This window comes from Giraffa tippelskirchi, chromosome 13 (assembly GCF_054371585.1).
Source record: "Giraffa tippelskirchi isolate mGirTip1 chromosome 13, T2T-mGirTip1v1.2.pri, whole genome shotgun sequence".
NCBI classification, from domain to species: domain Eukaryota; kingdom Metazoa; phylum Chordata; class Mammalia; order Artiodactyla; family Giraffidae; genus Giraffa; species Giraffa tippelskirchi.
The window spans coordinates 80,442,242-80,459,316 of record NC_137287.1 but is presented as its reverse complement, the minus strand read 5'-3'; the positions used below and the strand labels follow the sequence as shown (position 1 = coordinate 80,459,316).

General features: G+C 34.7%; 1 protein-coding gene across 27 annotated transcripts in view; it reads right to left on the bottom strand.

Moving 5' to 3' along the window:
• Positions 1-17,075, bottom strand: part of WAC (WW domain containing adaptor with coiled-coil) — an 80,335-nt gene that overhangs the window by 12,031 nt on the left and 51,229 nt on the right. For 15 of the 27 annotated variants that reach the window (XM_081560917.1, XM_081560923.1, XM_081560913.1 and 12 more), the window contains 2 exons: positions 12,459-12,767; positions 852-1,097 (listed from right to left, as the gene is read on the bottom strand). In XM_081560917.1, the coding sequence (XP_081417043.1) occupies positions 852-1,097; positions 12,459-12,767 (555 nt within the window). The remainder of the gene's footprint in view (positions 1-851; positions 1,098-12,458; positions 12,768-17,075) is intronic. The other 12 variants (XM_081560935.1, XM_081560939.1, XM_081560931.1 and 9 more) reach the window with 1 other exon arrangement.

Below are 17,075 nucleotides of genomic sequence, written 5' to 3'. Positions count from 1 at the left end.
TCTTCAAACTGTTTAACAGTCCTACTTTGCCTAGTAAAATCTTTACCTATCAAACAAGAGAATACAGAAATGTTGAGAAGACTGGAATATTAATGACCAACTAGCCTGAGACAGCTCCATTTTTTATGATAAAGGAAGAACTTAACCACTTAACAGTACTGTTAAATATATTATATGAAAATTTATGCAAACAAAATTTTGCTATGTTCGTAAGATTTAATACTTCAATCTGAATGGTTTACAAACTATACCCATTTTTACTCAGACTTCTTTGAGGTGGCTGTCTAAATACTTTAGTAGTACACTGAAAAAGCAAAATTGGAGTTAACAATGAAATTTAACTAGGAAAAACAGCATAACATGATCCATTACTTCCCTTCTCATAGATGTTTAAGTAGTTCAAGAACTACCTGAATTCCTACTCTTAGCTTAGTCCCAGTAATTAGCATATTTAAAATACTTCAAATAATTATTTACCAATATACAGGAGGCTTTTTGAAATATGTTAGAGACTAAGTGTTTTCAATCAATTTTAGCAAATACTTTTTCTGTTTTCATTTGGAAAAAAAAAAAAAAATTCACCATGAACGTTAAGTTAACAGAACAATTATCTCTGGTAACTACCAGGTACACAGACAAGTCTTGGAGAATATACAGAAAATTAAAGTATTTCTAATTCAATCACAATATCAAAGGCCTTAAGCTATGGGGGATATATATTTTAAAGCATGCAGTTCAAGTGTAAATTTCAAAATGAAACAAAGACCATTCCTATACTGGGAATTTTACTAATTAGGTAATTTTGCACACTACAAATGAACTTTTGAGAAACTGTTACCATGAAAATTTACCTTCATTTATTTTGGATATGTCCACATTAGAATTGTTAAGTTGCAGCGTGGCTTGCAAAGCAGGAAGCAACTGTCTAAGCAGATTTGGGTCCTGAAGTAATGGAGGTATTGGCGACTGTGGAACAGGAGAGACAGGAATTGCTGAAGCAGATGCTGGAGGTGCAGACGTGGGGTTCAGTCCAGAGGCTGAAGATGTGGAAGGAGTTGTGCAAGAGTGTGATACAGACTTGTCTCCTGATGTAGATTCTAAAGACAAAGGAGACAATAAGGCTGAAAAACATGACTTGAATACTAGAAACTGGAACCAACATCAAACAAGCAGGACCCATGCATGTGCCAGGCACCTAACTCAAGTAATTTCATTCCCAAGGTAGCAAGCACAAAGGGGGCTCAGCAAACAGTTGGCTGACTAGATATGAGGTAGATACTTCACACCCTAATTTCACAGATGACAAAACTGTACAAAAAAGACTATGTAACTTGCTTAAGTCACCAGGGAAGGCAGTGACGCTACCAAACCTGTATCTGAGCTTCAAAGCACCACTCTGCTTATTAGTAATGCTGTCTCAAATACATATACAAGCACATCTCATTTTATTGCATTTCACAGTTACTGCCTTTTTCATCCCCCCAAATAATCGAAGGTTTCTACAGCAACTCTGTATTGCCAAGTCTACCCACAACATTTTCCCAACAGCGTTCTTTTTAAACTAAGGTACTTATTTTTAAAAACTGGAATATAATCGCTTTACAATAGTGTTGTTTCTGCTGTACACCACTGTGAATCAACCATATATATGAACTATATACATATATCCCCTCCCTCTTGACCTTCACTCCCACCCACCCTCATCCCACCCCTCTAGAGGTTATCACAGATTTTAGTCATAATGCTATTATTGCACACTTAACAGACTACAGTATAATGCAAAAGTAACTTTTATATACAATGGGAAGTCAAAATATTCATTTGACTTGTTTTATTGTGGTATTTGTTTCACTACTGTAGTCTGGAACTGAACTCTCAATACCTCCATGGTACTGTTCTGTATTGACTACACTACCAACTAAGGTTCCATTAAGATATAAAGGGACAATACAATTCTCCAAGAATTAATTAAGATATAAAGGGACAATACAATTCTCCAAGAATTAATTTATATGCATCATAAAGTAAGGTGAAAATGTTCATCACCACAAAACAGTCTACTTAAATATGAAAATCAGAATAGGCATGATGGTGAGCAACCCCAGAATGGACTAAGGATTAGAGGAGACTCCTACTCTGAACTTTTATACTTAACAACTGAATTTTAGAATTACATATTCCTCTTCTGGAATTCAATATATAAGGCAATGAACTATCTCTATTTGTATACTTTAAAGGTTATCAGCACTAAAAAACATTCTTTTAATAGCAAAAAAAAAAAAAAGGTTCCCACAAAATCCAACCCCAGTGTTTCAAGGTACACAAAAAAATGTATAAAACATGCATGAAAAATTATCACAATCTGAAAGCTGTCACTGCAAATTATTTACATAGATTTAAGGTAACTGAAATTAAAATCCCAACAGCATTTTTGGTAGCATTTGAAGAGGTATGGATTAGTAAAAGCCACAAAATTCTTTAAAGAAAAAGAACATAGCTAATGACGTGCCATGTCAGACATAAAAACTTAAAATTTAAAACAAAACCAATTTAAGGCAGATTCAACTTTTGTATATACATTTAAGTCTTAAGAAATAGTAGAGGAAAACACAGAAAAATAACTTTGATGTGAAGATGCAGAAAATGACAAAGAGCAAAATAATTACACCCAAGGGACTGGTAACCAAAATACTTTAAGGAATTTCTACAAATCAAAGAAACACAAACAATAAGAAAAGGAATGAAAGACACGAAGAGACAATTCACAGAAAAACCTGAATGGCTTAAAAAACAAAAGATCCTCAACTTCAGTGATAATCAGGAAAATATATATTAAAAAGCAACAGAATATTCTTTTACATTCATATTGAGAAAAATGTCCAAAAGCTAAAAATACCAAATACTGATAAGGAGTAATAGAAATAGCATCTCAGGTGGAAGCTAAACTCATATAACTACACTGGAAGATAATTTGGCATTCTCTAGAAAAACTGGAGGTATATGCACTTCATAACCCAGTTAATTCACCTTAGGTATACACCCTTAGAGAAACTCTAATGTATGTAAATTAGGAGAAAATATTCAATAATTCTTGAAATGGTATTGTGTGGTGTTTTTTTTTTTTTTTAATTTAGCCCCAAACTAGAAACAAACCGTATGTCTACCAACAGGAAAAGGAACACAAACTGGTATTTTTATATCGTCAAATTTTATTAATACAGTCACTTTAATGAAGCAAAGAATTAAAAGCAGAAGGTAATGACGTTTAGATTATTCAAGATATCCATACACTCTTACAATCCTGGCAGAAAGGCTGTTTTAATTCCCCCTATAAACCCATTTCCTTAAGATTTTCAAGCTCATATACATTATACAACTGAACTAAGACTGCTACTATGGTATATAGAAGTTTCAAGAACACTGTATTTGAATATCACATTGCTACCTAGTAACTATAAATCTTTAATTCCAATTCTAGGAACTAAACATTTGTTAATCTTCATGGCCCCAAAGAAGCTGGGAATTACTAGCAAGCTTATTGCAAAATAAGAAAAAAACAAACCTCCTTTACCAACCTTTTAACAACACTGCTGTAATGGTCAAAAGAACTAGGGACAATAACTCTCTAAAATACATACTCAGAGCTGCTTTCAGTACATTTCATGTATGTGCTGATCTGTTATGATCCATTTTGGTCTCCACATCTTCATTTTTGTAAGACAGATATTTTCATTTTACAAAGCACACATTTTAAAGGAGAGTCTGTAAGTCTTAGCAGACTGCTTACCATGTTCAGCTTTGCTTTCAAACATTTGTTTGGAATCATAAACAAGTACAAAGAAACTTGAAGGAAATAAAATCTTTCTTGTGAAAAGTTACTACATTTCATGAGGCAATTCTAGACAACAGCAGCAGTTTTCTCCAGATCATTACACCTTAAGTTCAGCTTCAGAAAAATCAGTTTAAATATCTTAATGATGTTTAGAATGAAACAAGTTCTATTTTTACTTCCTTTATGAACAATTAAGTCAGTACTTATATCGATCTGAAATGACCCTTTTGTTGCTTTTACTTAGGTTTTCTTCTGCTTTCAAGGACAGTTGGAGAAGGTGTTGTTTCCCAATTTGTTTCAGTGCTGCTAAATCCAGGCTGGAAAAATTAACAGGGGCTCGAAAATTCTTCAGTGTTATTCCTCATTCCAGGAAAAGAAGAACACTTCAAAACAGAAAACTAATACATATCACTCCCACAGAGATAATGTAATAATGTAAATAAATGTTTATTTATCCTATGGATACATGTCTTTCACAGTTTTGTGAGAGATTATTGATGAACAGTATGGAAACCAGTTGACACCACTCAATACTTATAGGAACCTTCAGCAAGTAACATCTCTAAAGGCCAGAAATTCTCTTTTTAAAAGGATTGATTTTAAGAATGACTTTAGCAGAATTACTCATGAAGTTTAAAAACAAAAAAAAAAAGATACAAGAGCTCCACCCCAGTTCTAAAGAACAGAATGGGGGTGGGGAAGTCCAAGAATATGGTGAACCTGCAAGAGTTCTATGGGTGATTCTGGCACACCTTGCTGGTTATGAAAAAAAAAAGATATTTAACTTTAAAACAAAAGGAAACAAAATCAAAACAAAATTTAGCACAAAAATGAAGAAATAATGAAGAAAGGGGATGATCAAAGACAGGAAAGCTAAAATGCTTTTTCCAGGTAGGTCTTCAGAATGCTATTTTTCAGCATGCTATATGCTCACACTTTTTTAAACAGCTCCACTCAGCCTCCTCTTCCTAAAAGACTCACCTATACAAATGCCCTCCCAAAGTATATTACATCTTTAACATTTTTAGTATTACTTGCCTCAATCTAGAAGTATAATTGAGAACAAAAGATCGTATGTGATAATGAAAACATAAAATGCTACTCTGAAAGGTAGTCTTATCACTAAAATAAAGAAAGCTATTGGTTGGGTGCCGCTCCTCTACGTTCAGAATGCCCTAGCACAGGTATTACTCAGCATCTTCTATTAGGTAGCTTATTATCTCACCCTTTTATCAGAAAATGAACTCTTTCAGGAAAAGAAGTTTGTTGTATTTATCTCTGCAGCTCTGGTAGCAAAACAGGATCCAGCACCAAAATGCCTCACTCGGCAAGAAAGGCACAGGTGCACGTGTATGTGGTCCTCTTCCCTAACCTCTAGGTTCAAACCTGAAAGTGGGGGAGAAAAGCCCAAGATCTCCAAAAACAACTGATAAAGCAGACAGTGAACAGCTCGCTTTATGCTATTTTTCATAAAGCCAAGTAATACTGTATAATCTTAGAAACAAATATAACTTTAGACTTAATTAGAAAAATCTGAATCTTAGACAATAAAGACAAATAGTGAATTTAAGAAAATCAACGCAGCGTTTTACATTACAAAGCCACTTCAAAAAGTTGTTCTGCTTTTTAACATCAGCCTCTAGTCACATTCTTTAAATGAGACTTTTCAACTTTTCCAAGCATTAATTTCGTAGGTTGCTTTAAGCCTATTTTTTTCAGTTGTTGGCAAAGAAATGGTATCTAATTTTAGCTCCAGCATTTTTATTCTGTGTGTCTGACTTTTTTAAGGAAATGTAGCAATGTCGTCCTATCATATTTTAAATTTAAAATGAACTAAGTTACTTTCCTAACTGATATTTCAATCATTTGTAATTCTCTAACCAAGTCTTTAATATAAGCCATGAAATAAGTATGTTACCCTTGGACTTTAAATTGGGTATATCAGCTTTGATAAAACTTTTTTGTCTCTTTATGAATTAATCATTTATATTCATTTATATTTCCAATTTTTACCAGCAGAGGGAGTAACCTACCAAAGACTAGACCGTTCACACAGAAATGTTATCATAACCTAACTTTTCAAGGCTTAAGTAATACCCACTCACCTGTTCTAATTATAGATACCCTTTCAAAATACTCAAGACAGCATATACTAAAGTCAAAATTTTCTGACCCATATTTTTCTGGTATGCCAAGTAACTCCTTCTCAATCTGCAAAAAGATCTGAAGATCTAAAGAGATACTGCACTTAAAGAATAAAAGGTACTGACTACATTGCTAAACAATTTTTGACAATGTTCTGACAGTTGCTGCAATAATACTGAACAGGACACAGGAACAAAGCTCAAACAACTGATGCAGCGAGGGCAGCTTGTATGCTCCACTGTGTAGGAGTGGTTACGCAGGAGGGTACAACATGCAGACATAAGGGAAAACAAAGTGTACAAGTGTAATAAAAAAAAAAACATGAAACAGCTAGGTGACAACACCTGGTATATAATCTATGACTTTTCTTTTTTATTTTATAATTCATATAATTTTAAATCTTATATCTGTCCATAGCTTTTCTAGGTATTTAAAATGTACATAAAAATAAGTATGGCATTGATATTTTATAACAATTATGCTTTTGCAACTTGGCTTTTTAATTTAATCAAGAAAATCATTGATAATACATACAAAGGATAAGCCTACCTTAAAGCTTAACAGATTTTACTTAAGTGACCTCCATAATAACCATCTTACACACTTTTACCAACTGTCATTAATCTTAAGAGTGAAAAAAAATCTCAATTTCCAATACTGAATCGGTAATCTTTCTCTTGAACTTTCATGCTGATAAAATATACAACATACAGTTAACTACTCTAACCATTTCTGGGTTTACAATCCAGTAGCATTAAGTGTATTCACACTGACACACAACCATCATAATTCACCTGCAGAACTTTTTCATCTTTCCAAACAAACGCTCTACCCAATTAAATAATAGCTCCCCATCTCACAAACCCTAAGGAGGCACAGCTCTAGTCTATGTTCATGAATTTGCCTATTTGGGGTACCTCATAGAACTGGATCACAATAGTTGTCCTTTTGTGTCACTGAGCATAAGGTTTTTAAAGTTCATCTGTGTTGCAGTGTGTATCTGTGCTGCAGTGTGTATCACAATCTTGCTACTTTCTAAGGCTGAGTAATACTGCATGTATATATATCACATGTTTACCCTAGGATTGTTTACACCATTTGGCTGTTGTGAATAGCGCTATTGCAATCCTTGGTGTATAAATATCCATTTGATTCCATGGCTTTCAATTCTTCTGATTACACTTAAGCAAGAATCACTGGAGGATCCTATGGTAATTCTATGTTTCACCCATTGAGGAACTGGCAAACTATTCCACAGCGGCTGTGTTTCAATGTGTATAAAGTGACATTTCACTGTGGTCTGATTTGCTTTCCCTGTTGACTAATGATGCTGAACACCTTTTTATGTGCTTACTGGCCATTAGATTATGTTCTCTGGAAAAATGTCTTTTGAACTCCTTTGCCCATTTCTGAACTGGGCTGTTCACACTTCCTCGCTGACTGTATATTCAGGATATTAACCCCTTGATCAGATGTGACTTAACAAATGTTTCCTCCCACTCCATGGGTGGTCTTTTTCACTCTAGAGTGTCCTTTGAGGCACAGTTTTTAATTTTGATGAAGTCCAATTTATCTATTTTTTCTTCTGTTACCAGTGTTTTCAGTGTCATATCCAAGATATCAGTGCCAAGTCCAGTGTCATAAAGATTTTACCTTGTTTTCTTCTAAAAGTTTTATAGTTTTTATCTCCTAAGTTATAAGGCCTTTGTCCCATTTTGAGTAAATTTCTGTAACTATTCTAAAGCAAGACGGGCAATTTAAAATTCCTCTTCTGTAATTGCTGGTTCATATCCTTTGCTCATTTTTCTACTGGATTTTTTCATATTGCTTTGATGAATTCTTAATGTATCCTTAACGTACTGTGTTTTAAATATGTTCCAAATATTTTCTCCTAATTCGGTATTTGCTTTTCAACTTTTGTTTCTTGTATCTCTGTCATAGAGAAGTTTTATGAACTTTTTAAAGCAAATGTGTTTTGAGTCTGAATTAAAAAATCTTCCTTGACTCTCAAGTTATAAACAAATATTTTCTAATATTCTTTCACCACCAGTACTCCCTCTGCCCCACTATTCAAAATGCCATCTTTATTAACATAATTTTAGTAAACTCACTGACTAAGTCAGACATATACTCCCCCCCCGTTAATGTCCCCAGTTATTCAAATATCTGAGTACCTCTATGGCCAACTGGTCTAATTTTACATGAATATTTAGTAATCCTAAAAGTAGTTTAAAGCAAAGCAAGGAAGGGCTGAATGGTGGCCCACTTAAAACCAGTTATGACCTCCTCTGTGTGCTTACTGCCTTAACATACACTGCAAAGTCTTTGAGTTCATTTTAATTTCACCCAGTCTACAAACATTATCGAACACAAAAAGGAAGTTTAGGTGACTAACTTATACCTCATATTAAGAATGACTAATCCCTTTCTCATTAGATTGACTATAGAAAGTGAAAGTCGCTCAGTCATGTCCGACACTTCGCGACCCCATGGACTATACAATCCATGGAATTTTCTAGGCCAGAATACGGGAGTGGGTAGCCTCTCCCTTCTCCAGGGGATCTTCTCAACCCTGGGATCGAACCCAGGTCTCTCACATTGCAGGGGGATTCTTTACCAGCTGAGCCACAAGACTATAGAACCAACATGTAACTGACTGACTCTTTAGACATGCTCAATTTTCTGAGAAATTACTTAAGGCCACTGAATAGGTCTGCTTCTGCAGCTATTGTTTACTTTTCAAACTTATTTACATTAATAAACTATAACTCAAAATTATTAAATAAGAAATTTTAATCTCTTCTGACTTTGGCACTTGTTTGGCCAAATCAAAAAACAAGGACCCATATCTCCTGCCTATTTTGTCATTTCACAAATCTGGAAAGGAGGGTGGAATCAGGACCAGTTTAGAATGGTCAACGGGCTACCAATCTGTAAAAATTCAATTTCATCATTTTTTAGCACAGAGTTTCTCTGTACTTTGTTGTCCAATAAAGCAATCTTGCCAACAGATGTTCAAATGTTACTATAACAAAGATATAAATCTGTAAGGAGGTAACCTGACACCCTTGTTTCACCCTACCTAACACTAGAATTATTATTCTCTGCAAAACCAAACAGCTTCACAGCTCCTCCACACTTCCGTCCCTCAAGGAAGCACAGACTGATCTGCCTTACGTTCTTTTTAATGGAAGATACACTGGCATTACACAGAGCTAAATCTATTTCTGGTTTCTTTAATTAGATCACAACATATGTAACACTTCTTCTCCAAATACATTTTTAAACCATGACCAAGGCAGGTGCTTCCCCAGCCCTCAACAGCACATTACCATTCTTTCAGTTATTTATTCACATATCACAAATGCCGACTGCCTATTCTAGGGATAAAGAAGTGGTCAGGACAGAGATCCTGCTCTTGTAGTCTTTATTAGAGCATTCTATTGCTGACACCCTTAAAATACAGCTTAGCTACACTATCAGCACTTAAGACTAAGACCCATCTTACATGAACCATCAACCTCTTAATTGTTAAGGAAAACCCAAACAAGGAAATCACTACGTTGATGAGAAGAGTCAACAGGAAGCTTAACTGAAATAAACACAGATGTCTCCATTGAGGGATAAAAATGTATTTCAAATTAATGGACCTTTTTACAAATTTAGACTAACTGGAAAACAATCTGAAAAGACCCAAATTGTAACATAATTTATTTAAGGGAATAATATTGTTTCAATTCACATGCAAGGGGAAATACTTGGCAGTTAGTACTATTTTCCTTATACACACAGGCAATTCCAAGGTAATCAGGTTGCTTCCTAGAAACTTAAAATTATATGTAAAATTCTCACATAAAGTTTGTGACCAGCAAAGACACTGTAGAATTTAAACATGAATTGCTTTGTGATCTCTTTCATGATGTACAATTTTATGGAAAGAACATGGATTTTGGAGAAACCGCATCTTACACCGTATGTTTAGACTTTAGCAATGTTCAGGCTTTTCATATCTAACAGACAATTCTTTTCCTCACAATGTTGTTTTAAAGAATAAAATGTATATAAACTATTTAGCACCAAACTAGGTATACAGTTTACTTTTTATTATGTTAAGTTTCTCAGGAATGGTGCTTGAAGCTTTGAAGGAGGGCAAGGGGTGAAAAAAAGTACAAAAAGCAATAAATCATAATGTCTAACCCTACACAGGACAGTCTAATTGAAGGAACTAAAATAATAAAGTGGTAAGTGCAATAACAGACCAAAAGAAAAGTGTTTGAGAGGTTAACTGACACTGAGAACAGAAGGACATCATAGCTGGCTCTGAAAAAAAGAGTACTGAGTTCAACAGAATGGGAATGGAGGAAAGAATATATCCTTTTCAGCAAAGGATCAAACCATGAAAGAGCATAACATGATCTAAAAAAAAGTACAAGTTTTTAGCAGATGAATTATATAGAGAATGTAAGAGTAAAATACTGGAGATCAAGCTAGTTAAGACAGACTGAAATCAGACTGTCAAGGACTTGCTATTGTCTTATTGAGAAGTATGAACTTTGATCCTTTGGATAAAACCACTAGAAAATTTTAGGCCAAGAAAGAACACAACCCAGTATAATGATGTCACTGGTAAGTGCACAGACTGGGTAGAAGGAAGCACAGCAGTTATTAGGGGTTATTTCAAGAGCCATGATCTGAGTCTCATGGCAGTGGCAGTAGCAAGAGGAAGGACATACACGAATAAAATCTGGAACAATCCAAGAGCTGTGGATGGATGGGTAGGGGTAGAAGGACAAGAATGTTAAACAAGATGGAGTAGCTGGGAGGACAGTGTTATCGCTGAGAACCTACAAATTAGGGGAAAGGGAGGCATTTGGTACACATTAACCTCTGGATACTAACTACTTAGATAAGGAAGCAGACATGTGTGTGAGTTAGAAATAAAGATTTGGGAGTCACTTGTGTAGACAAAGTAGTCATAAGAACTGCCATCCAGCAAAAGAGGACATGTTAGGGGGAAGAAAAAAGAAAAATAACACAGTAAGAGACTAAACTCTACTGACATTTAAGAAGCAAGAAGAGAAGAGTGGGGAAATTAAAGAGTAGCAGTACTCTAGAAGTCAGGGAAGAAAAGAATTCCAAGATGAAGGTAAGAGCTTAAAAAAAAAAAAAAAGGCTGTTAAATGAACAAGAGGTAAAATGAGATAAATACCAAAGATCTTTTTTAAGACCAAAGGATTTTTTTTTCCAAACTGAGAAAGGCTTTTAAAAATAAAATGTTCTGTAACCAAAATAAAACGGACAAAACTGGAAAATCAAACTTCCTTTAGAGAGTACTACTAACTAACAATTAATGCATTAAATCAGATTTTCTAAGAAATTCTCTTTTGGAAATTTAGTTCTGCATCAGGGCAAATACAACTTCTACAATGAATTCTGATACACCATCTTTGGGGAATTTGACAACATTGGGAATACTATGTTTATGTACTGTGCACTATATGATAAAGCATGGTTAATAATGTGTAAAAACTGCTACAGGGGAAATTCAAACAACATACAGAGAGAAAACTAGAAGCTAAAGAAACCCAATACTTAAATCCTTTGTCAACAAATTATGTCAGTGTGAAATAGTGGGCCAGACATTACAGTAAAAGCTTAAACACTCAATAGGTCCATGTCACATCTCCTAAACGCAAAAGAAAGAAAAATTCCTCAACAGTTAACTGATGCTAATCTGCTAATGAGTCTACTCATTAGAGTGATTTGTTTACTTAATGCCTTTAAATTTCCTTAGTTTCATAAAACAGTGTTAAGTCTGGGACTGGGACTGGTCTATGCAAATATGCTTATCCCATCACCATGCTTCCCATTATTCATCATCTCCCACAATTTTTTTCTAACTTTTTTGAACATTCTATGGTTATTAGCACAGAACTGGAATTTGGGTTGCAAATTTTAACCTCTACGCTTTCAACTAAGTCCTAATTCAGACATAATACTCCTTATCTTATGGCCCATAACTCAGCTTTCTAATTCACAAACTGAAACGAATAGTTGCATGTTACGTGGAAATGACAAGTTTTTAAATGTCTCTATTCATATTAAATTTTAAGTGAAAATCGAGACAATTTCTAGACTAAATCATGAAGACAATTATCACAAAACACCCAAAATTACTTATATACAAGTGTGATGGGACACTCATTTAGCTTTAATAAGTTGTTCTATCCATTACTGTTATAAATTAAGCACTTGACTTCAAAGTGTTAAACGCATAAACCACTTCTGAGGCTCCATAATTAAAAATGAAAAGAAAAAAACTAATTACGGCTAACTCAAGATCTAATCTATGCAGTAACATTCTAAAAGACTTTTTAAACGAATTTATAATTCAGTCTCACTGAAGCTGATGGAAATCATGTCATATAATCAGAAACTCACACTACAGTTCAACGTGCAGCATCTAGTAATAACGGCATACCTTTTCTTTCTGTTCTCTGAGCAGGGACAGAAGATGTGGGTGTAGGCAGTTTTGATAAAGTAGATGCTCCATTAGCATCAAATGATTTCTTTGGCTGGTGATCAGACTGTAGCGTAAATGGACTAGAAGGAACAGTGCTTGGGGTAGCAGTTGGATGAACCACTGGTTTGATGGGGTGCTGTACTGGCGTAGAACTACTGTGAGTCTCTGCTCTTGGCAGTCTGTAGTCTCTGTCATTGTGTCTGCTTGTCTGAGACAAAATATTCTGTGGGAGCAAACTACTGGCATCACTGGAATGCTTGTCTTCCACTTTAGTTCAGAGTTCGGAAAAAGAGATGTCGGAATGATGGAAGGGGGAAGAAAAAAGATTACGTTAGAATCCTGTCTTTAACATCAGCTAACTTAGCAACATAGTTGTACTTACATCTTTTCTATAAAACTGCAAGCCCAGTTAGTGTCTGCAGTTTTACCACTAGCATATAAACATCCAAATACTGGAAGAGGAATTTCATATCAGCTATAAATATTAATTCTATACTCAGATTTCAAGTGGGCTACTAGTTTTGGGGGATTCTTTAGAACCACACCATAGTTCAAACAGAATATTTTTGAAAAAGATCAATATATGGATTTATAACATTTACTCAAATTAAAAAAAAAAATTTTAAAAACAGAAAAAGCAAATGATCCATTCTTTTAAAATATGGACCTTGGCTCTAATAATTGACTGTATTATCCACAGTGGTTCAATTACGAAGGACTATTACTTTGTTAGCCTGAGTTTTCTGAATACTGAAGCAGCTAACTAGTGGGCTCTAAAGTTGTTGGTACTAAAGCTTAAACAACCTCATTTGGGGATGGCTGAATTTATGAAAAACTCTGCATTCAGTAAGTAAATCAACTCATATTTTAAAAATGCTAACAAATACCATAGTTAGTTATAAAATCAAGTTATAGATAATGCTATCTGAAAATAGAAGCCCTACATGTACAGCAAAGTCAGAAAAATATACATGGGTATGTTAAAAACAGATCATCTTCAAACTTAAAGCCACAAAAATAAATTTTAAACTCAAAAGTACTTTTGCTTCCACAAAATAAGTACAAAAGAAGGAAAATCTGAACAATCAGTTAAAGAAAATTTATATTTATCAAAAATTCTCCAGCCTAAATTACAATAATCTCCCCAGTAACTAAGGGATTAAAGCAACTTCCATGTAGAAAAACATCTTAAGATTCAAGCAAGTGATTGCCCTCCCTGTTGAATGCAGTGTCATTTTTTTTCCAATTCATGGTTCCTCCAAGTCTAGAGATCACAAGAGCACAAAGAAGGAAGTATGCTTAAACCATAAGTCAGTTTTCAAGTTGGCAATGTACAACTTCTAACATTATAGCCAAACAAAAGGTACTGGGTACTGTCAAAAAAAACTTTAGTCATTATCAAAACAAGGTCTTCTGACTTGAAGACTTAATTAATGAAAATCACGGTTACAAAAGATGCATTTATTATTGTACCAGAAAAATAAATAGACTGAGCTGCCACAGCAGATTACAAACATCTGCTCCATGATATTAACTTATCAGTAAACTATCAACTTGAATGCACATACAACTTAAAAGTTTATTCTAGAGTTTCTTCCTGAAAAGACTACTACCACAAGCTTTTAGAGACAGATTTAGCAGTTCAGAAAAAAAAAAATGCCCAATTCCCATCAACCTTGTCACTTTCCTCATGAAGGAAATGCCCTTTAATGTTCTGTATGACTACAGCCAAAATGTATCAAGTATTCAGATGAGAATTAAAGATACTTCTCACATGTGTAAACTTTGGGGGGGGGGGAAGTACAGCAGCAGCATCACAGCAAATGAGAATGCTATGGCCCCAACAGCTTTCTATTACTCACAACTCAAGACAAAACACAGTTAAAGTGACTTGATCTGCACATCCCCACAACAAGAACACTAAGCAAGTGTCTAGAGACACTTCTGGTTGTCACGACTGGGGCGCGGAGAGGAGTGCCACTGGGATCTTACGGGTGGAGGCGGGAACGAGCTCTACGTTCTGCAGCAGAGGACAGAATCCACCAAGAATGACCTGACCCAGAAGGCCAGTAGAGTCGCTGTTGAAGAACACCAAGTTCAAGTTTTCTCTAACCACAGAGCAATCACTCTACGAGGCACAGATTAAAGATTAAAAATCAAACAAACACCACACAATACAACCACATCAGTGCAATTACAGTAGCAGTGATAGCAAATTTAAAATTTCACTCATACAACTTCAGTGTCAAATAGTGGATTATTTTGCAACACTGCCAAAAAACCCCAACCCCCCAAAATGCTCTTAAAAATCCTTTCTTCTACCTTTCTCTCTTTACAAGTAAAGTGTTACCAATCCTTCCTGCTCCCTGCTCCTCCCTGCTCCACACACCTCTTCAGTGGGCTGTTCGGAAGAACAAAGCTTTAAGTGCTACCTTACATACACACCAATGTACCAGACACTGGGAAACTCTCCCAGTAGTTTTTGCTGGACAAAGTTAAGTACTTCAAAGGCTTAGTAACTATTACTCTCACACCAGGTATAGTCAGTTGACCAATTAAAAAAAAAAAAAGTAGTAGCAGCAATACAGCTGAAACCCTTTCTCAAACATTACTTAAAACTCAAAAAGTGTAATATATGACTACATTTCAACACAAACACAGAACCACTCTCCTCTTCTACACTTCTAGGAATTTAAGTAAGGAAGTAATCAGGTAAGTGGGCAAACATAGGAATAGCAGCACTGTTTACTATAGGAAAAAGCTAAAAACCATGCCAGTCTCCACAGATAGAGGATTATCTACCGGACATGAGAGCATGTCCAAAAAAGGAACAGCATGAAGTCAACGTAATATATGTTAAGTTATAAAATGACAAGTAAACATATGTTTGGAAAAAAAAATTTTTTTTGGCAGTGCCTTAAGTCATGCAGAATCTTAATTCCTCAACCAGTGATCAAACTCCTGCTCCCTGCAATAGAAGCATGAGTCTTAACCACTGGATCGCCTGGGAAAAGTCCTATATCCTTGAAACATTATTGAACACAAGAAAAGGTTAAGAACAGTAACATAATCTGATTTTGATATAAAATACATATACATGTAGTTTTTATATACTATTATATGCAGCTAGAAAAAAGTTTATATCCCCAAGTGTTCCTGAATCATGAGATTAAAATTTTTTCCCTCTTTCATTTTTAGTAACAAACGTGTCTAACTTCTGAAATCATAAAAAAGAAAAACTGACTTCACTTCCGAAAGTAAAAGCTACACAGAGATAATTTAAAAATACAACTATGGTTTTATTTTCTTAAAGATATTTTTTTAAGCAGACAAAACTTGTATTTTCACTTCTGTCAACATTTCTATCAGATCTCTAATTACCCGCAAGAGAGGACAAGTGCCTAGGTTATTTTGGAAGGAACAGACACACTAGATGGTAATCTTTTCCTCTCTGGGAACCACCAGCCGCTTATGTGGAGAGGCCTGCCCTAATAACTAAAATATGTTATCTTTACACCCAACTAGCCACTCTTCCTGGATACCCACAATTTGTTCACGAGGACCACAAGCTGGGCACTATGTATTTTTTTAATCTGGAAGGAAAAGCCACTCATTTTTAGTTATTCACCAAAAGTCAGTTACTTAAGTAAAATGAGACTATGACCAAAGTCTTCTGTCTCAAAATGCAATATTCTTAACTTCTTAACTAGAGCACCTTAAATCATTTTTATTTTCTAAAAATCAAGTACAATTTAATATAACAAACTTAATGTTTTCAGAAACATATTTTAAACATTCAGCCCTACAGAACTATATTATCTGTTTCACCTTAAATAATTTTTCCCATCAAAAGTTCAATATCCTCTATTGGGACCAAATATATCCCTACTTTCTTGAGTTACAGAATGAGAACTCAAATATGCTTAAGTCTAAGAATTTCCAAAACACATCTTAAAATTCTCAAAACTTGATAAAGAGCCTAAGAATTCTATGTGGTATTTAAATTTTATTCTGGGCAAGACAAGTCACTGGGAATAGAACATATGTGGTAAAATCTTTAAATTCAAACTTTATTTGAATTAAAAAAAATAAATTTATGTTACCCATATTGTCCAACTTGGACAAAATCTGACCTTAAGAGAACATGAAGGTATGCCCACAGTACCGAGATAGCACACAGATCTATGATCATTATGAAACCATTTCCAAATACAAGGATAAACAAGTTTCTCACTGTCAACACAAAAACAGATACTTCATGTCACTATCTGTGTACCTTTAATTATTAGATTGAAATCCAGGAAGGTTTGCAGTGTCCAGTTTAAATGGGGGAAGGGGGAGGGATGTTGCGGCGGCTCCTGTTTTAAGTTTTAAGAAGTCAATCCACAACATGAAATTTTACTTTTTAACCAACTCAGTGGCATCACAGCCATCATGAGTAGTGATGAATACACAGGTGTATTCATTCTACTATGTACTATTCTATTCTATGCTCTTTTCCTTTTCAAGAAACAAAATAATGTAGGTTACAAGGACAGATCCAGCATAAAAGAAAAAACCTGTTATGTTTTTAAC